General features: G+C 41.2%; 2 protein-coding genes across 1 annotated transcript in view; one reads left to right on the forward strand and one right to left on the reverse strand.

Moving 5' to 3' along the window:
• The window catches only part of lrrtm2 (leucine rich repeat transmembrane neuronal 2), a 119,493-nt gene that overhangs the window by 23,652 nt on the left and 69,446 nt on the right, over positions 1-26,395 (reverse strand).
• ctnna1 (catenin (cadherin-associated protein), alpha 1) overlaps positions 1-26,395 on the forward strand; it is a 172,664-nt gene that overhangs the window by 8,886 nt on the left and 137,383 nt on the right. The window contains exons 2-3 of the mRNA XM_080201695.1: positions 17,444-17,558; positions 21,924-22,119. Coding sequence (XP_080057821.1) covers positions 17,454-17,558; positions 21,924-22,119 — 301 coding nt within the window. The 5' untranslated portion in view covers positions 17,444-17,453. The remainder of the gene's footprint in view (positions 1-17,443; positions 17,559-21,923; positions 22,120-26,395) is intronic.

A 26,395-nucleotide genomic window follows, 5' to 3' on the forward strand; every position in this document is an offset into this window, starting at 1 on the left:
TCAGATGAATGAAGGGTTGTGTTCACAAACAGTGCATACCATAATGGTTGGAATGTGAGTTTTTACAGGTAATCAAGTCTTAACGGATGCAGACAATGACTACAGGGGAAGTCACAAAAGATTAGAGAATAGCCAGTGTTGTTCCTTTGTTTAAGAAGGGTAGCAAGAATAATCCAAGTAATTACATGCTAGTGAGCCTTACATCAGTGGTAGGGAAATTATTGGAGAGGATCCTTTTGAGACAGGGTTTACTCCCACTTGGAAATAAGTGGACATAGTAGCGAGAGGCAACATGGTCTTGTGAAGAGAAGGTCATATCTCACTAACTTGATCGAGATTTTTGAGGAACTGGCAAAGATTGAGGATAGGTTAGTGGATGTTGTCTACACGGACTTCAGTAAGGCCTTTGACAAGGTCTCTCATGTTTACTAGTGCAGAAGGTGAAGTCGCATGGATCAGAGGTGAGCTGGCAAGGTGGATACAGAACTGGCTCCCTCATAGAAGATAGAGGGTAACAATGGAAGGGTACGTTTCTGAATGGAGGGCTGTGACTAATGGCATTCCTTGGATCAGTGCTGGGACCTTTTGCTGTCTGTAATATGTATAAATGATTTAGAGGGAAATGTAACTGGGTTGATCAGTAAGTTTGCGGACGACACAAAGGTTGGTGGATTTGTGGATAGCCATGAGGACCATCAAGGATACAGCAGGATATAGATCGGTTGGAAGCTTGGGTGGAAAGATGGCAGGTGGAGTTTAATCCAGACAAATGAGGTAATGCATTTTGGAAGGTTTAGGAACTGGTTTACTGTATAGGAAATATACAGTAAATGGCAGAACCCTTAAGAGCCTTGATAGGCAGAGGGACATGGGTGTACAGGTACACAGGTCATTGAAAGTGGCAATGCAGGTGGAGAAGGTAGTCAAGCAGGCATATGTCATGCTTCCCTTCATTGGGCATTGTGTTTAAAAAAAATTGGCAAGTCATGTTGCAGCTTTATAGAACATTCGGCCACACTTGGAATATAGTGTTCAATTTTGGTCGCCACATTACCAGAAGGATGCGGAGGCTTTGGAGAGGTTACAGAAAAAAATTACCAGGATGTTACCTGGTATGGAGGGCACTAGCTATGAGGAGAGGTTGGAGGAACTTAGTTTGTTCTCACAGGAACAATGGAGATTGAGGGGTGACCTGATAGAGTATAAGATTATGAGGGACATGGACAGAGTAGAAACTCAGAAGCTTTCTCCCCGGGGGTAGACTCAATTACTAGGGGGCATAGGTTTAAGGTGCGAGGGACAAGGTTTAAAGGAGATATACTAGGCAAGTTTTTTTTACACGGGATGGCGGATACCTGGAACATGCTGTTGGAGGAGATAGTGGAAGCAGAAATCATAGTGAGTTTTAAGGGGTGTCTGGACAAATACGTGAATAGGATGGGAATAGAGGGATATGGTCCCCAGAAGGGTAGGGGGTTTTAATTCAGCCGGGCAGCTTGGAGAGCCGAAGGGCCTATTCCTATGCTGTAATTTTCTTTGTGCCTTTTGGGACTTTATTCAAAGAACAAAAAACTCGCTCATGGTGGTGATCCATTGGTGGTCCTCTGGTGGGCAATACCGAGGAATTAAACTCAAGATCATTTTTGCAATTAAACAGTGAAAAATAAGCAAGTTTATAATTAAAACAGAAAATGCTGGGGAAACTTAGCAGGCTTGGCAGCATCTGTGGAGTAAAACAAGAGTTAATGTTTTAAATCTATATCACTTTTCCTCAGAGTAAGTTTATTTGGTAGTTTGTTAACTTAAAGCATGTTGGTGAAAACGTACCATTTTTAATAGTCTTAGATCATCTTTATATTGTAATACATTAACAAAAGACCACACTCCATTTTGGTGGCATCAATGTACTGTTGATGCTTGTGGCAGGGAGATTCTACAACTCATGTCAGTATTATTTGCTCCTTTTGAAGATAATGTTTGTTTAGTTTTGTTCTTCCTGAATGCCTAGACCCTGTAATATCAGCTTTCAACGAACTGTGTGTCGAATCACATATGTTTATGCTTGTGTCCTTGCTATATAATCCAATGTTTCCAGGCAGTGTCCTGCATAGTGACAATGAGTTTGCCAGGTTTAATTTATAGGGGACTAAACTGGTACTTTGTGGTGCTGCTTAGAGATTTTTTTTATTAAGATCTAGTCTCTTTATCTTTACCTATCACCCCCTTTTGTTTTGTTTTTCAAAAATAATGTCCCTAAGGCGCTTCACAAGCAATGTAAATTTTTTTGTTCATTTTTACAGGCTCTTATGAAGGTGGGCAGGGGACAAAACTTTGCAGTTGAGATTGAGTTGATGGCCACGTATGTGCCTGTTTGGTAACGATGAAAACAGATTTAGGTTCTGCATGGGTATTTCTCCCATTGGGATTAATTATTTGAAGTACATCATATTGTGTAATTTTGCACAAAGTTTTATTTAAATTGCATTAAGTATCAGGAATTCTTATCCTTAAGACCTTTTGGAGAACTCCTGCCCCTTCCCTTTAAATGTTCATGACAGTCGACCTTGCCCATTACTCAATCAGGTATAAAATACCAGATTATGAAATCACTTCCAGTTTATTGCTGTTGAATGGAATTCTAACTAAAATGTAGCTGAACACATGTCAGAGTGTTTTAGTTAAATCAAGAAACCAGTGTACTTTGCACTAATCAAATTGAAAAACCAGATAAATGTGTTGAATAGTTAAGCCAAAGAAGTTCAGAAGATCCCCCTTGTACAGTTCTATTATTTTCTGTTGTGCTTCAAAGCTGGGATGGCATCTGAAACATTTTAATTGGTTTCAAATTTCTTGATCCAGGATAGTGCTCTGACTGTCTAAAGACTTCTGTGCACTTATCTGGAGAGACAAGACAGTGGTAATGTTTGTATGCTGAGATGTCCATAGTAGGCAAGTTCATACTATAACTGTAGGTTTGATGTAGCGCTCCAGCCCTACCAATCCAGCTTATGAAACAAAGAGGGTTTGCTCTATTTTGTTACTGCTGACTTGTTTGAGCTGGTTATTGTTGGCCAAAGATTTGTAAGGCCTGGAATATTGACATTTGGTTATAATATGGGTAGATTTAAACCTTGTGCCTGAGCAGCTCCATGGTATGTACCCATGTAGCTCAGAAAGATAAACTTGGTGGTCTACTTCAGTTGTTCTCAACCTTTTCAGTAACATGGCAACTTCAACAAGAGAAACAATTCCATGGTGCATTTTTTTCAGATGAATTGATTATTCATATACATTTCACTTACTATGTTTAAGGTCTTACTAGAGAGGTTTACAGCATACATTCAACCTGACTTGTAATTTGCTCTGTTTAATGCAGTCACTAACCCAGAGGTGCCCGAAATGTCAATTGTGGTTGACCAGGAACCAGTTGAACTGCATCATTAGTCACTCCTTTGGGAGATTAAATATATTTATCAAAACTGTCAGTGTACCTTAGACGTGGTTTGAGCACAGGTTGGGCTCATGGTCCAAATAACATATTCTTGTTCCAGTGTGTTTTGTGTTCTTTAAAAGGATGTAATAACGCGTTCAAGTGTTATCACAGGTAAGCACAAGCCAAAGACAATTTTTCTTCCTTGACATTAAGTTTCTAAAAAAATGTGTCCCCACACAACTGTAAGGTCCAATACACTGCCAGCATTCATGAACTCTTTTCCACCCCCTTCCCCACTCCCTCCCCCGCCCCACACACACACACAATAGCCCACATACCAGTTAAGCACTTGCACGCGAGTCACTCAAACACCAACAGTATTGTTGAACAGAGAAAACATCATACCAATGCGTGCATACGCACGCGCACACATATATATATCAAAAGAGCCAATACGCGTTCCTTTCCATTGGAATTGGGACAATCTCTCACCTTTTATCAGCATTAGAACCATCTGAAGACCAGTTGTACAGATCATTGGGGCATGGAGTCTCTCCCATAGTTGAAAACGACGGAGTTAGATTGTCAGTGTGCAGTGTATTTGCCCTTGGATGTAAGTTATACAGTCAGGTTGCAATGTACCTAACATTCTTCCTATCATGTCCTTCATACGCTCCTTGTATTTCTGAGCCAATTTCCTGTACAGTTGCTCCATGTTCTGGTACACTGTGCATTAGGTTCCGTGCCATGGCCAGATGCATGATTGTGTCATTGCTCCAACCAGAAACGTTGATGGGCCCGCACCCAGCTCCCAGAGTTGGCTGTGGATTACCTCTCCTCTCTTGCAGAACTCCCAGGAGCCATTCTGGTAATTTTGGTGCATCCCCACCCCCTCAAAATCATAGCAGCCACGTAGTACTGGAGCAGTGGCTCCATTGTAGCACACCTCAGTCCACAGAACCTCCTAGTCAGGGTTCTTCCTGACTCTAGCACTCGGGAGGGAAGCTCTCCTGAAGCTCAATCTCCTGAAGAGATTCAGGAAAAAGGAAAAAAAAATAAAATCGGAGTTTGGAGTCTGCCCCACAGGCACGACTCACTTGCAAGCTTCTCGCAGCACATAGCTGAGATGCTGCACGGTTGTTGGAAACCACTGGTCTACTTCATTACAGGGAAAGTAGCTAACTTTGGTTTTGTGATAAATGGTTAAGGTCTGTTCCAGGCCTAAGGTTTAAAATAGTATATTTTAAACAGATCAGTGTGAAGTTAATAAAATGTATTTTAAAAAAAAGTGAATAACATCTTTAGATGATTATTTTAAAGATAATCAAGCAGAGTAGGTATGTCTTGTGAAAGGAAAATCATGTTTAATCAATTTATTGGTGTCCTTTGAAGAAGTAACAGGTTCTGTGAGTAAAGCACAGTATTTTGATTTTCAGAAGACTTTTGATAAGGTGCCTCATCTAAGGCTATTGTAAATAAAACTCGTGTAGGGGTGACATTGGCATGGATTAAAGATTGGCTGGCTAACTGGAATCAGAAGTAATTTTCTATTTGGCATGGTACATTGGAGAGACCATGCAGATGCTATGACAACGGATGAATGAACACTGCTGGACAATCACCAGATAAAAATGTTCTCTTCCTGTTGGAGAACACTTCAGCAGTCACAGGCATTTGGCCTCTGATCTTTGGGTGAGCGTTCTCCAAGGTGGCCTTCACGACATACGGCTGAGCAGAGACTGATAGCCAAGTTCCGCACACATGACGGCCTCAGTTGGGATCTTGGGTTCATGTCACACTATCTGTAACCCCCCCCCCACGACTTACCTGGCCTTGCAAAATCTCACTAACTGTACTGGCTGGAGACAGTACACATCTCTTTAACCTATGCTTAACGTTCTCTTCACTCACACTGTCTGTACCATTAAGACTTCTTTACCTGTAAAGACTTGCATTCCAACCGTTATTTTGTAAATTGAGTGTGTCTTTATTTGCCCTGATTGTGAACAGAACTACCACTCACTTGATGAAGAGGCAGTGCTCCGAAAACTAGTGGCTTTGTGCTACAAATAAACCTGTTGGGACTTTAACCTGGTGTTGTGAGACTTACTCATTTTCTGTTTGGCAGGAAATGATGAGTGGAGTACCACAGGGATCAGTGCTAAGGACTGAACTCTTTACAATTTATACAAATGATTTGAGTGAAGGGACCAATGGTATAGTGGTTAAATGTTACATTGACACAGAGGTAGGAGAGTAAGTTGTGAAGCCAACATGAGGCAGGCTATGGAACGATATGGATAGGTGAGTTAGCAAAAAAATTTGTCAAATGGGATATAATATGGAAAAATGAGAGGTTGCCCATTTTGGTAAGACAAACAAAAATAGAAGCGTATTACCTAAATGGTGAGAGATCACAGAACACTCAAATTCAGAGCAATCTGGGTATCCCAAGTTAATTGAATTGAAAAAGGTTAGTGTGCAGGTGCAGCTATAATTTGAAAGCTAATAGAATGTTACTTTTTGTGATGAAAGGAATTGAATACCTCACAAAAGGTTGCTGCAAAAGGTTAGGGTGCACGGAGTTGGGGTTAAGGTGTTAGCGTGGATAGAGGATTGGTTGTCTAATAGGAAGTAGAGAGTTGGAATCAATGGGTGCTATTCTGATTGGTGACTAGTGGAGTGCTGCAGGGACCGGTGCTGGGGCCTCAACTGTTTACCATTTACATAGACGATCTGGAGGAGGGGGCTGAGTGTAGGGTAACGAAATTTGCTGATGACACGAAGGTGAGTGGAAAAGCAAATTGTGTGGAAGGCACGGAAAGTCTGCAGAGAGATCTGAATAAGCTGAGCGAGTGGGCGAGGACCTGGCAGGTGGAGTATAATGTTAGCAAATGTGAGGTTATCTACTTTGGTAGAAATAATAGTAGGAGGGATTATTATTTAAAGGGCGAAAAGCTGCAGCATGCTACAGTGCAGAGGGACCTGGGGGTCCTTGTGCACGAATCGCAAAAACCCAGTCTGCAGGTGCAGCAGGTGATCAAGAAGGCGAATGGAATGTTGGCCTTTATAGCGAGGGGGATAGAATATAAAAGCAGGGAGGTGTTGCTGCAACTGTACAAGGCACTGGTGAGGCTGCAACTGGAGTACTATGTGCAGTTTTGGTTGCCGCACTTGCAAAAGGATATACTGGCCTTGGGAGTGCAGAGAAGATTCACTAGGCTGATACTGGAGATGAGGGGGTTGGACTATGAGAGATTGAATAGAGTGGGTCTGTACTTGTTGGAGTTTAGAAGGCTGAGGGGGGATCTTATAGAGACATATAAGATAACGAAGGGGCTAGATAGGATAGAGGTAGAGAGATTCTTCCCGCTTAGAAAGGATAGCAGAACTAGAGGGCACCGCCTCAAAATAAGGTGGGGGGGACAGTTTAGATCAGAGTTGAGGAGGTGAGTCTCTGGAATTCTCTGCCCATCGAAATGGTGGCGGCTACCTCACTGAATATATTTAAGTCACCGGTAGATAAGGGAATTAAGGGTTATGGGGAGAAAGCGGGAAAGTGGAACTGATCCACTTCAGATCAGCCATGATCTTGTTGAATGGCGGGGCAGGCTCGCAGGGCTAGATGGCCTACTCCTGCTCCTATTTCTTATGTTCTATGAATACAAGAGTAGGAAAATTATGTTTGTTATACAGGGCATTGGTGAGACCACACCTTGAGTATTGTATACAATATTGGGTTCCTTATTTAAGGAACGATGTAAACACTTTTTAGAAGTAATTCCAGAAAGGATTTACTAGATTGATACCTGGAGTGGTTGGATTGGCTTGTTAGGAAAGGTCGAACAGGATAGGCTTGCATCCACAGGAGCTTAGAGCAAGAGCTGACTTGATTGAGACAAATCCCCTGAGGGGATTTGACAGGGTGGATGTCAAGTGGAAGAATCTAGAACTTGAGGCTGCTGTTTAAAAAGTAAGGGGTTGCCCATTCAAGATACGGATGAGAATCTTTTTCTCAGGCAGTTGAAAGAATTTGGAATTCTCTCTTTAAAAAGTGTTTGAGGCAGAATCTTTGAATATCTTTAAGGCACAAGTAGATTATTGATAACCTTTCATTCTCTTGCTCATCAGTGGTAGGCAGGAATGTGAAATTGAAGCTAAAATTAGATTAGCCATGATACTGAATCAGGCTTGAGGAGCCAAGTGACCCTATTACTCCTCGTTCGTATGTCTATGTTGTGAATTGAATAGTGGTCATTTGAGACGTAACATGTGATCACCAATGTTTATCACACAGCAAGAAATCTATTGTCTGAAACAACGTCTAATTTATTTTTTGTTAATGGTTGACGTTTCCCTTTCTGCTGTGGGGTAGCTGCTTGGAGTATGGTTCTCCCAAGATCATGTCCAAATGGTTGTTCTCCCTGTGGGGATGTATGATGTTGGCTGTAAGTTGGACCATTTCAACTATGCTCCAATTCTGATGCTACCTAACATCAAAACAGCACAGCTTTACAGTAGTGGTAAAAGCATAATACTGCGGATGCTGGAATCTGAAACAAAAACAGAAAATGTTGGAAAATCTCAGCAAACCTGATGGTATCTGTGGAACGAGAATTAGAGCCAACTTTTCAAGTCTGGATGACCACAATGACAAAGGGTCACCAAGATTCAAAATATTGACTCTTCTCTTCACAAATGCTGTCAGACCTGCTGAGATTTCCAGCACTTTGTTCTTGTTTACAGTAGTGATTTACTGGATAGCTGTTGGGAACAAAATTTTTTTCTATACCCCATTTTGCTAATGGTTTGAGATCCTGTACCCTTGTTGCCATTCCTGCGGTTATTGACTCCACAGAGATTAGCAATATAACATTTTCTTGTTGCAGTGCTGGAAGCAACTTCATTGATTTGCCCTGATGTACAAAATAATTTTTAATAGTTTATGGATTAAATTGCTGAATTAACCAATTTATCTTCTATAGTTTATTGAAATTTGTCTTGACAATCTTAAATTTTTTTGGCCGTAATGTTGTTTCAATGAAATATTATATCATTGTAGCATTTGCTTACTTTCCCTTTTCATTCCATCCTTTTTTCATTTTCTTCCAACTTTAACCTTGAGCAGAAAGTTTGCCTTGCTACTTTAACAATGCTGATTTTAAAAAAATCATCATAGAATCCCTGCAGTGCAGAAGGAAGCCTGTCCCCTGTACAATCCCTGTAACCCCATACATTTACTATGGCTAATCCATCTAACCTACACACTTAAGGGGCAATTTTTATTATGCCAATCTATCTAACTTGCACATCTTTGGGAGAAAATCAGAGGAAACCTACGGAGACACAGGGAGAACGTGCAAATTTCTCACAGACAGTCACGAAAGGCTGACATTGAACCTGCGTTGCTGGCACTGAGGAACCATTGCTAAAGACTTTGCCACCCTCCTGGCCATAATTGTGCATAGTTAATACTTAAATTTGTTAATGTTTTATCTTGGTTGAGGATGTCCTTCTTTGAAATATCTAGTGAAGATTAAAACCAGTCATGGGGGTTGAGACTTAAAACACAGATCCTAGCACATGCATTAAAGATGCTGTGCTAGAATATCTCCTTGGAGGAGCTATGCCTACTCCAATCAGCTTCTACTATGTAGATCAAGCCCAAGAGGTGAGACCCTGTCTTGTCAGCTTGGATCAGGAATGTCTCAACTTGTTGAGACTCTGAATTGGACTTGATTTGATTGAATTGGAATAAAAACATGAGGCCCACTTCCTGTTCTCCTAATCCTATTCCACTAAACTGCTGATCTCCAATCCTCCCATGTTAGCCAGTATTATAAATAGCTTTCATCAGGTGTTGTCCCTGTCTCCTCTTAAATCTGCTGTCATCATCCACTCAGGAAAAAACTCATGACCCTGCCCACCTTGTAAATCACTGTCCAATTTCTAACCTCCCTTTTCAGCGTCCTTGAATGTGTTGTCAACTTCCATATGCATTCCATCTTGGACTCATGTTTGAATCCCACTAACTGGGTTTTCAACCCTGCCATAGTACCAAAACATTTATCAGTGTCATGAATGGCATCCTATTTGACAATGAGGCAGACTTTCCCATCTTGTCCTTCTCAACCTGTCTGCAATCTTTTGGCGTAGTTCATCCCACAATCCTCCTCCAGTGCCACTCCACTATTGCTCATCCAGCTGAGTGGGACTACACTCGTCTGTTTCCATGCATCTAATTATAGCCACTTGTAATGGCTTCACTTTTGGCTTCTGCATTGTAACCTCTTGTGTCATCCACGGATCTATTCTTGGCCCCCTCCTATTTTGTATCTGTATGCTGTCCCTCTTTTACACCAACCAGAAGAATAGCATTAGTTTTCACGTACGCTGATGCCATTCAGCTCTACCTCCTCACTTCTTGCTTGAGAACTTCACTATTGGTAAATTATTGGACTGCTTATTTGACACTCAGTATTGGATGAGTAGGAATTTCCTCCGATGAAATATTGGGGAAACGTTCATTGTTTTTGGTCTCCATTCTGAGCTCCGTTCTCTAGCTGCTGACTCCAACCTTTGCCCTGACAATTGTCTGAGCTCAAACCAATCTGCTAACCTTGGTGTCACATTTGATTTCATGATGAGCTTCCAACCTTGCATTTGTTCCATCCGTAAGACGACCTATTTCCAACTGAATGCACCCTGAATTCACACTAGTCTCAGTTCTTCTGCTGCTGGATTCTTCGGTCATGCCTTTGCAACCCTCGGACTCAAATTTTCCAATGTGTTCCTGGCTGGGCTCCCATATTTTATTCTCTCAACCCAAGGTCATTCAAAAAGTCCTAACTTGTGACAAGTCCTGTATCCCCTTCACCTTTCTTGGTAACTTTTATATTGGCTCCCAGTCGAGCAGCTTTTTGATTTGAAAGTTGTTTTTCTTTCAAATCCCTCCAAGTCTTCGCCCCTATCTCTAATTTCCTCCAGCACAATCCTGAGACTTATTTGCTTTTCTAACCCTGGCCTCTATATCCCCAATTTTAATTGCTCCCCATTAGTGGCTGTGCATTCGTTTTGCCTATGCTACAGTCTCCAGAATGCTTTCCCTTCATCTCTCAGCCTCTGTATGTTGCACTTCTTTTAAGATGGTCTTTAAAACCTACTACTTCAACCAGAATTTTGGTCATCTGACATAGCTCATTATCTAACTGGATGTCATGCTTTATTAAAGGCACGGTGTATATAAAGTTGTTTCCTTTTATGTCAATGAAAGGTAACAGGATTTCTAAGTCTTTCAACCTCTATTTAATAGAACAAATAACAGGGTAGATTTGAATTAGCATTGCTGTGCCACTGACTTCATTCTGCCATTTTTCCATTTGCTTATAAAGCAATGGACAAATATACTGTGGTGACTAACCTACAATTTTTCCCTTTCCAATCAAAATGATATTTACCTAGCTTCATTGCTAATTTTATATATTGTAAACTCCAAATATCTCTGAACAGTTGTTAACAGACCTGTTACGGTGTTTCATAAATGCAGATGCACAAAGACAGCACAAGTCTGGTGGTTTAGGAGTCATGAGCTCAGTATAGGACTGTCAAAGTGTAAATTGATGTGCCCTTGGACTGTACTTACATAGTTGAAGTTTGAGGTCTGATGCGTGGCTCTAACGTGCATCTGTTGAATTTTTATGTATTATTGTCTGTTTGGTAATTTATAGTGGAGCATTATTTTATACTACCTCTGCATCTACTGTAATAATGTTTTATGTCTCTACTAATAAAACTGAGAAAGGCATTTAGGGTTTGAGTTTTGCAAACAGCGAGAGAGAGAGAGAGAAGGTTAAGAAAAGATATTTGATTAAATCAAATATGTACTCTGCATTTTTACTTCCCCTTTATCTCCCTACCCCTCCCTTCCCCTGTCAGTTATGTTAATATATTTGGATTATTTTGCGAGCGTATGAACTGTAAAGGGCACAGCAGATGGTTCAAGTCCCAGAAGGGAAACTTGAAACAATTACCCTGAACTTGTGTTAGCAATTTGTAGAGTATGAGGAGAGCTTTGAAATCCAGAAAATTATGTCCCCAAGTGTGATGATTTTATTAAAGTACATGTTATGAAATAGAAGAAGAAATAAAGTAAAAAAGGAATACGCATAACTAAGACAATAGCTTTCAACAGTATCACTACATTAAACTGTACCAAACAATCTTAGCTATCTTCAGAATTAACTCTTCCCTATTTGTTCCAAAACACCTCATAGTTTTTAAGATCTATATAAAAAAAATCCAATAACTTTACCAACTTGTGCTTTTCATGACTCTTGGGGCTGCTTCTGAGGTAAGCCAGCAACTTGCTTTTCAAATCAGACTTCTTTCACATGCTCTACTTGCTGGGAGGTAAAATAGCCATTTTTGTTGTAGACACGGATTACAAAGCAGCTCCCTTGCACAAGTTTCAGAATCCCAAATGTTCTTTCTTTTTTGCTGTCTCCCTTATCTGATCTAATTACCTTAGACTGCACTTTTGTAGTCTTCATTACCTCAATCTCTCTCTCTCAATTTTAGCTTTCAGACTGTAAAAGCAAAGTAATCTCACCTTGCATATCTTTGATTCGCTAACTTATTTTTATTCTGCACCTACTGTTACCCTATGCCTTGGGTAAATATCTGTTTGTAGTATTGCTTGGTTCATTAACATATTACTCTCTCCCCTCCTTAATTATCTTACATATCTTGCAGTTTAAAGTGTATAACCAGCACATTACCTGCAGAAAATATTTCAATTTCTTGAATTTGTCTGATATGTTTCTATAATAGTACTAAAGTGCTAGCTTGAAAATTTCAGCAATTTTTAATGCACATATAAAATCATCTGGTAGTACAAAACTTTGCTGAAAAAGAGATGTATTGAAGGTTTTCATTTTGCATTGATCAGGAGACTGCAAAAAAACTGACATTAAAGAGGAAACAACAATTTGGTTGAGGTGTTGCCATGGAGAATGCAACAGGTGATTGTCAGTTAACTGCCAAACATCATTTGAAATTTAAACAGGCATTTTCGCCCTCATCGGTTAAGACATGTATAAGTCAGCAAATGGCCATCATTGCCCCTGTTTCAGTGAAACAAAATAAATGTATGTACCTGTTCTTTCAATCTGCAAAGAACAGAGCTCTGTATGTTAGTTCATGAGGCTTGCAGTCACAAATGCTCCACACTGTGAGCCTGACTGAAGATCTTAAATTGGTCGCCAGCATAATTGTTAGAATATTGAGGATTATTTAGCAAATGTTGTCTAATTGTGGAATCACCTCTAATGTTGGACACTGTTTTGAGTTTTGCATGCACAAGTTGTTTGGAGTGTGGCTTGTACCTTGCCCTCTGCAAGCAGCGTTGGGAGCTGCAGTTTGATGTGATTTTTATGATTTTACAGCCTTCATACCCACCGTCACACTGGTACTGATATTCATATACCACTGCTGCCTCACCATTTCAGCCTTGGATGGTCTATGTGGAGTTTGCACATTCTCCCTCTATCTGCGTGTGTTTTCTCCAGGTGCTCAAGTTTCCTCCCACACTTCACAGATGTGCAGGTTAGGTGGATTTGTCGTGCTAAATTATTCTAGTGTCTCAAGATGCATTGGTTAGGGGGATGAGAGGGGAAAGATATGTGGGGTAACAACGATACTCTGTTGGAAAGTTGATATGGATTCAGTGAACCGACCGACATCCTTGTGAATTGTAGGGATTCTATGATTACCCATTTGTGTGATGGGCAGAGTGTCGTCTTGACTTGATGGCAGCATCCTGTTAATAGTGTTGCTACTGAATGGTAACAGCATGAAACATCTAGCTTTACCTGTTTTGAGATATCTTGCCCTTCCAAAGTAGTCTGAGGTGGACCGTGCACTTCTCAGGGCCAAAAGTAAGCTTGTGTGATAAACAGTGCAAGATTATCTGAACAAGATAACCAAAATCCCACAAGGATGCCTTGATGTGCCCTATTTTCAGCATAAAGCTTTTGTAATGAGCAAATGGCACAGGCCCTATTTGCATTTTGGTAATAAGACCAATTCTGTAACCCAAGGAATTATAACATTCTTGATGTTTGACTCATGTTTGAAGATAATTTTTAGTTCCCTCTTCATTGAAATGGATTCATTGCTTTATGGCAGTGGGCTTCCTATGATACTAGTATCTTAAATGCATGGAGGTTTCACCTTAGCAAAAGTGCACTAATGGAATTTATGTAGTAGTCAGTTGCTGGTTGCAAAGTTAATAGGGTTGTTGTGATGACAGATAATTCAAAATATTATCTGGTATCAAGATTGTTTTCAATATTGCTTGCTTCCTCTGCCCCCTCGGTGCTTCTTGTCCCATGTGTTATTGATCACTAACTTGCCCGTATCGACCACAGCCTTGTATTCCACACCAGGATTTCTCAGCCTTTGTGCTGCTTAAATATCCTCATCCTCAAAGATTCCATGAATCTAATGTAATATGTCATGTGACCAAAGATTTTCTTTGCCTTGCTGTGAAATTTGATGTTGGTGTTGAACAAAACTCTTTTTAAGAAGTAACTGCGACAAGGGCATGCTTTGCTGGTTTTGTTATGCTGACAATAGTAGTCTTGTTGCGGTTGCTGGTGAGCTGACTAGCGTTCTTAAGTTTGTAGCCTACCACTGGGAAAAAGTTACCGGTGCTGATGCCACCAATGTGCCAGCTCTTGGTGCTCCTGATTACTGATTAACTGAGTGAACATGTAACACCTGTGAATGGATAGGATCTCCTTGACAATACTAAGGAATTGAACCTCAGGGGCAAAGTGGCAGTTTCCCATCCTCCTTAATCTGTGCTTGTCTGTGGACTAAAGTTATATTGTTAGGGTTATAGGTGTAACCTCAGGAATAGGCAGTAAATCAACTTTTAAATTGCATGCACAGTGGAGACAGAGCCACTGGAGGATCCCTTGACAGCACTGTGCGGAACAGGGGTTCTTAACCAATCTATTTCTCCATATCCCTTTCATCTCCCTTGCTGAAATCTGCCTTTTAGGAAAAACTCTTATCTAAGTCACCTAACATTTGTGCTTTGAAGTTGCCAATTGCCTGTCCTACCAAATAATTTCCTAAATGCCTTTCCCCTGCCCCCTCATGCTTGACATCCAGTGCGAAGTGTAATGGGCGCAATTTTTTTTCATTAAAATTGAAACAGTCCATTTATTCTTTCCTTCTCTTACCATTGCTTATGGAACTGAGCCTCTGTTACAGATTATCCTACCCCAACCTGATCTTGATCTTTTTCCAGCTCCTTTCCTATTTGCACTTGCCGTTTCTTAGCATCTGGTGAAATCCACCACCAGCTTGCTTGTCTTCATTCCCACTGAACTGCCACTCCTCTCAAAGCTAGATGAGCTCCCTCATCACAAAATTAATGTACCTCTACCTTTTCACAACTGTTTCCACTTCTTTTAAAAATAAAGTTGACCTCAAACCAATTTATCTTTGCCAGTTAGCATCCATCTTCAAGTATTTGCCCCAAAATTGTCAAATTTATTGTTGTATTCTAAAACTGTGTATGCAACTGCAAGTTTTAATCTGTTGAATTACATTTAAACTGTACTGAAATGGCTGTCATTAAAGACACAAACAACTTCCTCTCTGACCATTTGTGCATTTTGTCTCAACTTACTTGCTGATTCTCCTTGTCCAATGTGCCATTCTGCCTCACTGTTTTTACTTGCATTATCTAGTTCAGGGCAACTTCACTTAATTCCATTCTGGCTTAGTGAGAAAATCCTCACAGGGTTTCTCTTCCCACCCAGTTTAAATTTTTTGTTCTCATGGGATCTGATCCTTAGTCATGGTTTTTGTCCTTGCCTACATGCTGGTCCCCCGGTACCCCTTTCTGTCTTGGGCTCTCGCACTGTTTGACCAGTGTCCAGCCTTGACTTAGCTGCAGTTTACTTTCATTTAACATTGGGAAATGAGAACTGTTGTCTTTGTTCCTGCTGTGAACTTCATGGGTGTGCTTCTCCCAAAAAAAATTCTAAAGTATCGAATTCATGTAAAAACTGGAGTAAACCGGCAACCCCCATCATTGGCCTCCCTCTTCCTGTTACTCAGCCCAAGTGCAGAGTGGCAGAGGGCTGTCCACCCCCTTGGCACTGATACCTGGTGGGCAGTGCCAAGGTGCACCCAGCATTGTCCCTTGACCAGTGCCAAGGGGCCCAGGCTGGTAATGCCTAGGGAACACCCTCTCCCAGCACCTGATCTTCTGGGGGGCCTAGATGACTTCCCTTTACTTTCATGGGGTCAGGCCGCTTGCTCCCCACAAGTGGGGAGTTACAGTGAACCCTATTGGAGTGAACTACTCGTGATGAGGGGTGGAGGCACTAGAGGGCTGGAAGATTTCAGTCCCAAGCCTGCTAATGATATTGAAAATATAAAAGTACAATAATTTATGCAGCTCTGCACTGATTTCTGGTGCAGAGCTGACTGCTGGAAATCTGGCTGCTGGAGACTTGCGGAGGCTAATTCACCATCTCCCCGCTGGAGTCTCCTGGCCCACTGCGCTACAAAAGCAATGCAACAGGCTGGGAGAATCACCCTCATGTTTGTTTTTCACTGATTCCACCCCTTCTGTGGCAACTGTTTCTTATCTGAACTGAGCTTCCCCTTTCTCAATACCATGTTGAAATTCTCTCTGCTATACTTTTGATATTGCCAGAATTGACAATAATACAAAAGCAAAACACTTGATGGGAATTTGAAATAAAATCAGAAAATGCTGGAAGTACTCAGCAGGCCAGGCGGCATATTTGGAGGGAGAAAATGATTAGCTTATCAAGTCAATATTTCATCAGAACAGTGTTCATTCTTCTGCTGTCCACAGATGCTTCCTGACCTGAGTATTTCCAGCATTTTCTTTATACGCTTGACAACGTCAATGCTTTCAGTCGAGGTAAAGTTAAGCCAGTTAGTGCATATATGAATCCTGATGTTTTGACTTCAGATGCTGCACTTCAGTGCCACTATGTAGATGAGAAATAGAGGAGAAAGAATTAGTCATTGGATCACTCGCAAGGGGGGAAGTATCGATGTGGAAGAATAAACCTTCTCTGGCTACATTTTGATAGGATAGGGTGTGCATAGTGCTACTCAGCTGGCCAATGGAAGGAAGTTTTTGGAGGAAAATGGTGGAACCAACCATGTTAATGGCTGCGTCAGTTGAAGAGGGTCACAAGCAAAAGTATACCAGCATTCTTTGAAAGTGGCTTTGATTTTGGCTGTTTCAATGCTGTGGCAGTGTGGATACTTGACTGGGGAGGGTATGCATAGAGCTGCTGAAAAGAGTGGCATTTATTGAGCAGATGATATGAGCTTTGGGGGGGGGTGGGGGAGGTAGGAGATGGATACATGTTCTATACAGGTACACTGCAGACTGCTTAAATTGTTGGAGGAATTTTAATATTCCATAATGATAGCTGGTACTTGGTGCAAAATTGCATTTCATTAGCTTGGATCCAGCCCTTCACCCCAGCAATGAAACTGAAGGAGGTTGGACTTTAAGTGGAATCATGCGTATGATTTGCTTTTAATTTGTTAGTTTCAGAATAATGGCAGGTGTAGAACCAAAAATTGAAATATCCAAATAGTTTTGAATTCCTATTCATACTAAGGCTTGTTTTGCTATTTGTTTGGAGGTACACTGCTAATTTTGCATCATTCCACAAATCTGAATCTTTTTTCTTTGGAAAGGGCAAAATCTGTTGTAAGCTATCAAACTTGCATGCTGTTTTAATTTAAATTGCTATCATTGTTTTTGCACAGTGCTACCCATAGTGTCCATCTAAAAATGTTTAATTTGGGTGATTTTCTTCAGTTCACTCTTCTGGCTTAGCTGCTGGATTCGTTACTTTGCTTTATTTCGTCAACAATTTAGTAGTACCAAACTCTGGGTATTAATTATAATTAATGGTGTTGTTTAAAATTTGGCAGGCAAGTAAGCATGACGACTATCAACACTCAAAATATTAACTTCAAATGGGATCCGAAAAATCTGGAAATAAGGACTTTGGCAGTGGAGCGTCTGTTGGAACCTTTGGTCACACAGGTAAGAATGTTCACAGGAATGGTTAATTGGAATTCAAATTGCCCATCTTCTAGTTCAGGGGAAGTGAGCGATGCTACATACAGCTATATACATAAGCTGTCATGTTAAACAGTCGAGACCAGTTATTCTAAATATTTGGATTCTTATTACACCATGGGGAAGAAAAATGAACATTTTGGAAAATGAGTCTCCAATCTCCAGCTAGAGATTCATGCAGCTTTTGGGGCTCTTGGATTTGAGGTACTGAACTGGATCTACAGTACAGAAGGCGGCCATTTGGCCCATCAAGTGTGCACCAACTCTCTGACAAAGCAACCAGCCAGGCCTTTTTTTCCATACTCCATGTATTCAGCCTGTGAATTGCCTTTCTTTGGGCACCAAGGGACAATTTAGCATGGCAATCCACCTAACCTACACACCTTTGGACTGTGGAAGGAAACCTGAACACCTGGAGGAAATCCATGTAGACACGCGGAGAATATGCAAACTGCATACAGTCACCCGAGGCTGGAATTGAACCCACGTCCCCAGCACAGTAATGCTAGCCATTGTGCTGCCCATCTGGTAGTGTGAAGTGGAACATATGAACAGAAATAGGCCATTCAGCTCCTTGAACCTTAGGCCATGATAGACTATGGCTCATTTGTATTGTAACTCATAAGAACATAAGAAATAGGAGCAGGAGTAGGCCATCTAGCCCTTCGCGCCTGCCGTGCCATTCAATAAGATCATGGCTGATCTGAAGTGGATCCACTTTCCCGCTTTCTCCCCATAACCCTTAATTCCCTTGTCTGTCAAAAACCTATCTACCCGTGACTTAAATATATTTAGCAAGGTTGCCTCCACCACTTCAACAGGCAGAGAATTCCAGAGACTCACCACCCTTTGAGTGAAGAAGTTCCTCCTCAACTCCGATCTAAACTGCGCCCCCCTCCTTATCTTGAGGCTGTGCCCTCTAGTCCTGCTATCTTTTCTAAGCGGGAAGAATCTCTCTACCTCTACCCTATCCATCCCTTTCGTTATCTTATACGTCTCTATAAGATCCCCCCTCGTCCTTCTAAACTCCAATGAGTACAGACCCAGTCTATTTAGTCTCTCTTCATAGTCCAACCCCCTCATCTCCGGTATCAGCCTAGTGAACTTCCTCTGCACTCCCTCCAAGGCCAAAATATCCTTGCGCAAGTGCGGCAACCAAAACTGCACACAGTACTCCAGCTGCAGACTCACCAGTACCCTGTACAGTTGCAGCAAGACCTCCCTGCTTTTGTATTCTATCCCCCTCGCTATAAAGGCCAGCATTCCACTCGCCTTCTTGAACACCTGCAGACTGGGTTTTTGCAACTTGTGCACAAGGACCCCCAGGTCCCTCTGCACCGTAGCATGCTGCAGCTTTTCGCCCTTTAAATAGTAATCCCTCCTACTATTATTTCTGCCAAAGTGGATAACCTAACACTTGCTAACATTATACTGCATCTGCCAGGCCCTTGCCCACTCGCTCAGTCTATCCAGATCCCTCTGCAGACTTTCCACACTCTCCATGCAATTTGCTTTACCACTCATCTTGGTGTCATCAGCAAATTTTGTTACCTTACATTCAGCCCCCTCCTCCAGATCATCTATATAAATGGTAAATAGCTGAGGCCCCAGCACCGATCCCTGTGGCTCTCCACTAGTCACCAACTGCCAATCAGAATAGCACCCATTGATACCAACTCTCTGCTTCCTATTAGACAACCAATCCTCTATCTACGCTAACACCTTACCCCCAACTCCGTGCATTCTAACCTTCTGTAGCAACCTTTTATGAGGTACCTTATCAAATGCCTTTTGAAAATCTAGAAATACCACATCCACCGGTTCCCCTCTGTCTACTGCACTAGTCACATCCTCATAGAAATCCAGTAAATTTGTCAAACATGACTTCCCCTTGACGAATCCGTGCTGCGTCTGCTCTATCAAACCATTCCTTTCTAGGTGCCTCCCTATTTCTTCTTTGACGGATTCAAGCATTTTTCCAACTACAGACGTTAAACTAACCGGCCTATAATTCCCTGCCTTTTGTCTGCTACCTTTTTTGAAACAGTGGTGTAACATTAGCCGTTTTCCAATCTTCTGGCATTTCCACGGAATCCAGTGAATTTTGGTAAATAATCACTAAGGCATCCACTGTCACCTCTGCCATTTCCTTCAGAATCCTGGGATGCATTCCATCTGGCCCTGGGGACTTGTCCACCTTCAGTCCCATTAGTCTATCAATTTACATGCCTTGGTTTCACCTTTTTCTTAATACAGTTGCCTAATAAAAATCTATCGTGTGTTTTCAATTCACATAGCTGTAACATTTTTTTGACAGTGTCCATTTTCCGCTACGAAGTGTTCTCTGATATCACCCCTAACCAGCCTAGCTCCGATTTTAAGTTTATGCTGCCTTATTTTAGACTTTCCAGAGGAAATAGTTTCTCTCTGTCCACCTCATTCAAATCTTTCAATCATCTTGCAACAATTCAGGGCGTCTGGCTGTGCTGATTTGGAAAATGATATGATTTCAGTTGGCATTGAAATATTACTTCTGGAATCTTTTCCTTCTGGATGATAACAGAAATATTGATCTTCCATTGCTATACTGGGCCTAGATGCTGAAGCAGTGTGAGCATGGTTGCATGTCATAAAATTCTTCTTTTGGCTCATAAGGTGTAAACCATTATTTCCTATAGCTATGTTGTTTAAATAAGTTTTACCAAAAACTTGAAGGGAAAGTTAAATTTACATGCTGTTTCATTGGAATTCCATTTTTCTTGGATTTAGGTGGATTTCATACTTCTACGTTCTTGCATAATTACTCAATATTTCCGTGAACAGCGCAAGGATTTTCATTACCCTTTCTAGCATGGTGATTGACATCTGTGTGTTGCTGAACAGCGGAGAGTGAACACATTTCTCAGGTTTTAGTGATCCCTAATACCTATTAGAACAGCTGTGATTCATGGATGAGCCTGTGTAGCACACTGGCAATTTTTTGACCATAGATAGCCTTGTCTCATAAAATCTTTATCAAGAATTGCTAGCAGCAATTTAGAATTTTAATTATGGGGCTCTTTCTCTCATTCTTCTAATTCAGAAGAATCGGCTGTATTGGTTGAAATCTCCAACTCAACAAAGACCAAGTATCTATTCTGGGCTTTTTAGTCTATGGGACTTAGTGTTACATGTCGTGAGGTTAGTAACTCATCCACCAGGACGGTTTTTCTTTCTTTTGAGATTTCATCACCAGTTGACATAAGTGCAAGTCCCTTCTACTGAATTTTCTCGAGTGGTGACTGCTTGATTTTTCCATCGTTCTTGCTCCTACCTTAGCTTGCTGCTGAAATGTTCGCACATGCCTTTGTCGCCTGTTGACTCAATTATTTCACTGCTTTCCTGGCTGTCTTCTATAAACTTCAGTTCATTCAAATTCGTTGCTTGGATGCAAGTCCTTGCCCTTTTTTTTGCTGATTTAGAATGTATTTCTATAAATTCTTGCACCCTTAACATAATCCCTATCCCAACTTCCTTGAACTCTCAGTTCAAACTAGGATATTATGTTCACTGGCTTACCCCTTTCTCCACAATTGACTGTCTTTAGCCCAAATGGAATTTTCTGCACAAGTACTCACTCACTCTTTCTCCCTGCCTGTAAAGCCCTTGTCTTCAGTTATTACTTTTAATATCTCCTCCTTGTGACTTGGAACCTACTGGATCATATCTGTGAATTGTTAACTGCCTTTGCCCTTCTCCACACTTGACTCTCTTTTTAGCTCAAATGTTCTGGAATTGTCTGCATCAGCTCCTGTGTTCTCTTTTCTGCTCTCTTTTCTGCTCTCTTTTCTGCTCTCTTTTCTGCTCTCTTTTCTGCTCTCTTTTCTGCTCTCTTTTCTGCTCTCTTTTCTGCTCTCTTTTCTGCTCTCTTTTCTGCTCTCTTTTCTGCTCTCTTTTCTGCTCTCTTTTCTGCTCTCTTTTCTGCTCTCTTTTCTGCTCTCTTTTCTGCTCTCTTTTCTGCTCTCTTTTCTGCTCTTTTTTCTGCTCTTTTTTCTGCTCTCTTTTCTGCTCTCTTTTCTGCTCTCTTTTCTGCTCTCTTTTCTGCTCTCTTTTCTGCTCTCTTTTCTGCTCTCTTTTCTGCTCTCTTTTCTGCTCTCTCCGCCTGTAACGCTCTTTTTAACACCAAGCCTTTGATTACTTCTCTTTAATATCTCCTCCTTTTGACTTGGCTCCTACTTGATCACATTTCTGTAAAGTGCCAGTGGTACTATATAAATGCAAATTGTTCTTCCAACTGATCTATCAGTGGAATATCCATTTAGACTTCTAAGACCAAAATTGTACTTACAGGTGACTACCCTCGTTAACACCAGCAATAGAGGACCATCTAACAAAAAGAAAGGACGTTCTAAGAAAGCTCATGTTTTGGCTGCCTCTGTGGAACAGGCAACACAGAATTTCCTGGAGAAGGGTGACAAAATTGCCCATGAGAGCCAATACCTGAAGGAAGAACTAATAGCAGCTGTGGAGGATGTACGCAAACAAGGTAAGTGTAGTAACATCTATACAGAAGCGTTAGCGCAAAAATGTCCAAGCACCTGCACCATGTGAAACCATGTTGGCAAAGTTGTGTGTAACATTTATATTTCATATACAAAATATTTATTCAGCTTCTGCAAAATATTAGTTTCAGCTGACCGATGTACAAAATCTTTTTCAGGGAATGAGGGCAAAAAGAAAAACTGTATTGAATGGCCCAGTTGGTACCTGGGGAGACATTAATGTTATTGTTAGGTTATTTGCATATAATAATTTTTCTTTTATCTTTTGTCATGAGGCCATAAAACATTGTAATACTTTTTCTCTCTAAGCAGATGCTGTGATTAGTGTTTTTAGACTTGAATCTTATTTTTCCTTGTTAAATCAATGTAGACTGACAAAGATTTTTCACATAATTAAGACTCAGTCTTGATGCCTACATGAGTCTTGGGTCTGTACCATAGAATCCCCGCAATACAGAAAGTAATGCGACCCATCATATGTGCACCAACGCTCTGAAAGACCATCCCACCCTGGCTCTCCCCTCCGCCCTATCCCCGTAACTCCACACGTAGGCAAAGGCTAGTTTACCCAACCTACACATCTTTGGAGACACGATGGGGCAATTTAGCGTGGTCAGTCTACCTAACCTGTACATCTTTGGACTGTGGAAGGAAACTGGAACATGCAGAAGAAACTCATACAGCTGTGGGGAGATTGTGCAAACTGCACACTGTCACCTGAGGCTGGAATCAAACCTGGATCCCTGGCACTGTGAGGCAGTAATGTTGACCACTGTGCCACCATGCTGTCCTACTGAACATAGTAAATGCTTGCTGGTGGTTGGAAGTGTCAGGGACTTTTCCTTTGTTTCTCATGAGATGGGTGCTCATTAATATGTGGTTGAATTACTTTGTAACATTGTGGAAGACCATAGGAAACATTCAATTTTTCTGTGCTGCAGTGCTGAGACCCAGATTAAAAATGAATCAATTTATGAAGCTTGGGTTGTCTGAATACACGTAGTATTTAATCAATAACATTCCCGACCAAAAAATAGTATATTTCTTGTGCTTATGTTTGCATCGCTATGTTGTGTTCTGCTTCCGATGAAATATCCTTGAATAATTTCACACGTCCCAATTTGAAAGCCTCCATTATATCTTTCCTTCATTATACCCTTATCAGGAAAAGTTATGAGTTCTTTGAGTTTGTCCTTCTGATTTTTTTTTTCTCTAAGCCCCAAATCTCTTTAGTGCCTACACCTCTAGACCAACTACATCTTTTATGTAATAGGTATTTCAGGTCTGCACATTATACTTAACTGAGCTAATGATCTATATGCTGGCAGAATAACTGTTGTGGCTAATTCACTTAACCTAGACATCTTTGGAGACACAAATTCATTCATGAAATGCATGCATTGTGAAAAGGCTAGCATTTATTGCCCAACTCTAATCACTCTTTAAATGTGATGGTGAGCTGCTGCAAGCTGTGTTGCAGCAGTACGTACAGTGCTGTTGTGAAGGGAATTCTAAAATTTTTGACTCAGTATTGATGAAGGAACAGTAATATATTTTCAAGTCAGGATGGTGTGTGACTTGGAGAGAAACTTGGGGGAAGTAATATTCCCCTGTGCCTGCTATCCTTGTGTTTCTTGGTGGAGTTTGTGAATTTGGGAGGAAGGAAGGGTGCAATCAGAGAAGCCTGGGCAAGTTGCTGGAATGCATCTTGTAAGTAATGCATACCACAACCACATTGCACGAACGGTGGAGGGAATAAACATTTAAAGTGAAGGATGAGGTGCTGATCAAGCAGGCTGCTTGTTCTGGAGAGTGTTGAGTTTCTTGAATGTTGTTGGAGCTGCACTCATCCTATTCCATTTATTCCTTGTAGATGGTGAGCATAGGTCTTTAGTGCTACAGCAGGGATGTTGTCAAGGAACTGTAGCCTTTGCTATATTTGGTTTACTCAGTAATTTCTCAGTGCATGGAGTGAATCAAATTGGTGAAGACTGCTGTGATGGTGGAGAAATCAGGAGAAAATTATGATAGCTTAGCTGCTCAACACTACAGATGGTGGCATATGCTTCAGCCTTCTCTTTGCACGGCTTGCTGAGTCCTATTGTTATTGAGGATGGGGGTGTTCATGGTATCGCTTCTTGCTAGTAATTGTTTTTATTCATTCACGGGAGCAGGAGTACATTCACAAGGAGATGGCCGTCCTTCCCTGCCCTGCTGTGCACTAGGTGACTGTTGATCAGGAGTGTGGGGCTGAAGTGCAAATATAACTGTAACATTTTTTTTAAATAACTGACAAGGGAGTACAGTCTAAAACATCATCCACGGACTTCACAATGCCACGAAAAAGGCAGGCTTCTAGGAATTCTGATTGCAGCATGCAACACACTCCACCCCAGGTTCCTGATGTGAAGGGGGAAAGACTGCCCTATAGAGGGACCTCTACTGGTTATCTCTGCTGCCGGATGGCAACAGGGCATGCTAAGATGAGTCTGGGCAATGGGTGGGGGCAGGGAAGTGAAGGGTGTGCAATAGCAACCCATACAAGAAATCCCTCCATGCAATGCAAAAGGGCACGAAGGGTATTTCTGTGAGCAGTCCTGGCTCCTGAAGTGGGTTTGGGTCTTGGGGCTAATGTGAAATTCTGTCTGAGCTGGGGTGTGCTTGGATGAGAGTTTACCACACACCTGGACATCCTCGAGTCCTCATGCTGTTGGGTCTGACCCCTTTGAAGTCATGGATAGCATTGGCTGTGAACTGGACATCCACCATCACACTAACATAAAAGCAAAATATTGCAGACGCTGGAACCAAAAACAGAAAACACTGGAAAATCTCAGCAGGTCTGGCAGCATCTGTAGAGAGAGAGTAAGGCTAATGCTTTGATTCTGGATGCTCCTTTGTCAGAGGGTGGCAGGAGGAAGAATTTGAGAGCTATTACTGCTTACTTGCTTGCGGTTATGATCCTAAAACCATCTCTTTGGCCATCTTTGATGCCCAATGCCCTTGTCACAACTAATGCTGGATTTAATGGCCGAGTATTTGGGACTCAAGAGAGATTTGACTTTTCAAAAATTTGAGTCAATTTCCAGAGACGTTTGAATGCTAACATCTCAAGTGCAGGTACTTCTGGTGAGGGCAGTTTGTGACAAATATTTTGTAAGTCATTTTTGACTTCTGACGATTGCAGACATTTCCCTTTTTAAATGTATGACAAAGATATTGCATGCATATGTTGTGACTATTTAGTGGCATATTTCGTGTGAAAGCTGAATGTGTATAATGCTGGATATTTAGTTAACTTCCTAAATGCATTTCTGTTACCTTCCACAACAAATAGTGGACATACTAGTGATCGTTATGTCTATACTTTAATCTAAATTTTGTAGTTAAAATGCTGTTACTGACTTCCAGAATATAATTATTGGTGACCATGATCTGCTATGCATAAGGTCTTCAGTTAATGAGGATCGGTTCTGATAAATTAATACTTTTCTAAATTTGGCACAGCACCTTTTAAATCCTTTCATGCAGACTTTGACACGTTGAATGTTCTGGAATTGGTAACAATCAATAATAATTTAAGATTAAATTCTCTAAGCTATTTCAGCAAATGAAACTCTTCATAAAGTCTGTGTATATTTCATACATTTTTACATTTTAACCCACTGTTCACAGCTCAGTGTTAATGAACTATAGTTACTATTGGCTTAAAGGGTAATATGTGGATTGAAGTTTTTCCTAATATAAAAGCAAAATACCACAGATACTGGATAAACTCTGCAGGTTTGGCAGCATTGGTAGAAAACATGTCTCTGTCTTCAACCAAGCTTTCCTCCTCCATTGTGGTTGATCGTGCACTCAAATGTGTCCGACCCATCTCGCACATCTTTGTTCACCCCTTCTTCCTTCCAAAATCATAACATGGTCTGTCTTGTCCTCGCTTTTCATCCTACCAGCCTCTGCATTTCAAGTATCAACCTCCCTCATTTCTACTAACACCCACATGATGTCACTATTAAATACATCTGTCACTACTTCAGTTTTGTTCTGCTATCCTACCTTTATGCCACCATCAGTACTTAATGCTATCATTAACACTCCCATTGTCATGTGTCCATGACATTTTTACCAATATCCTTACCTCTGACCTATTCCAGACCTTCTAATCAGCCCACCTCCTCCACCCATTTCTCTAGCTTTATAATGCATTCATTTTTACCCTTCAGTTCTGAGCAAATCATGTCTGCACTGGTTCTCTGA

Source organism: Carcharhinus amblyrhynchos, chromosome 13, assembly GCF_965287045.1.
Source record: "Carcharhinus amblyrhynchos chromosome 13, sCarAmb.v2.hapA, whole genome shotgun sequence".
NCBI classification, from domain to species: Eukaryota; Metazoa; Chordata; class Chondrichthyes; order Carcharhiniformes; family Carcharhinidae; genus Carcharhinus; species Carcharhinus amblyrhynchos.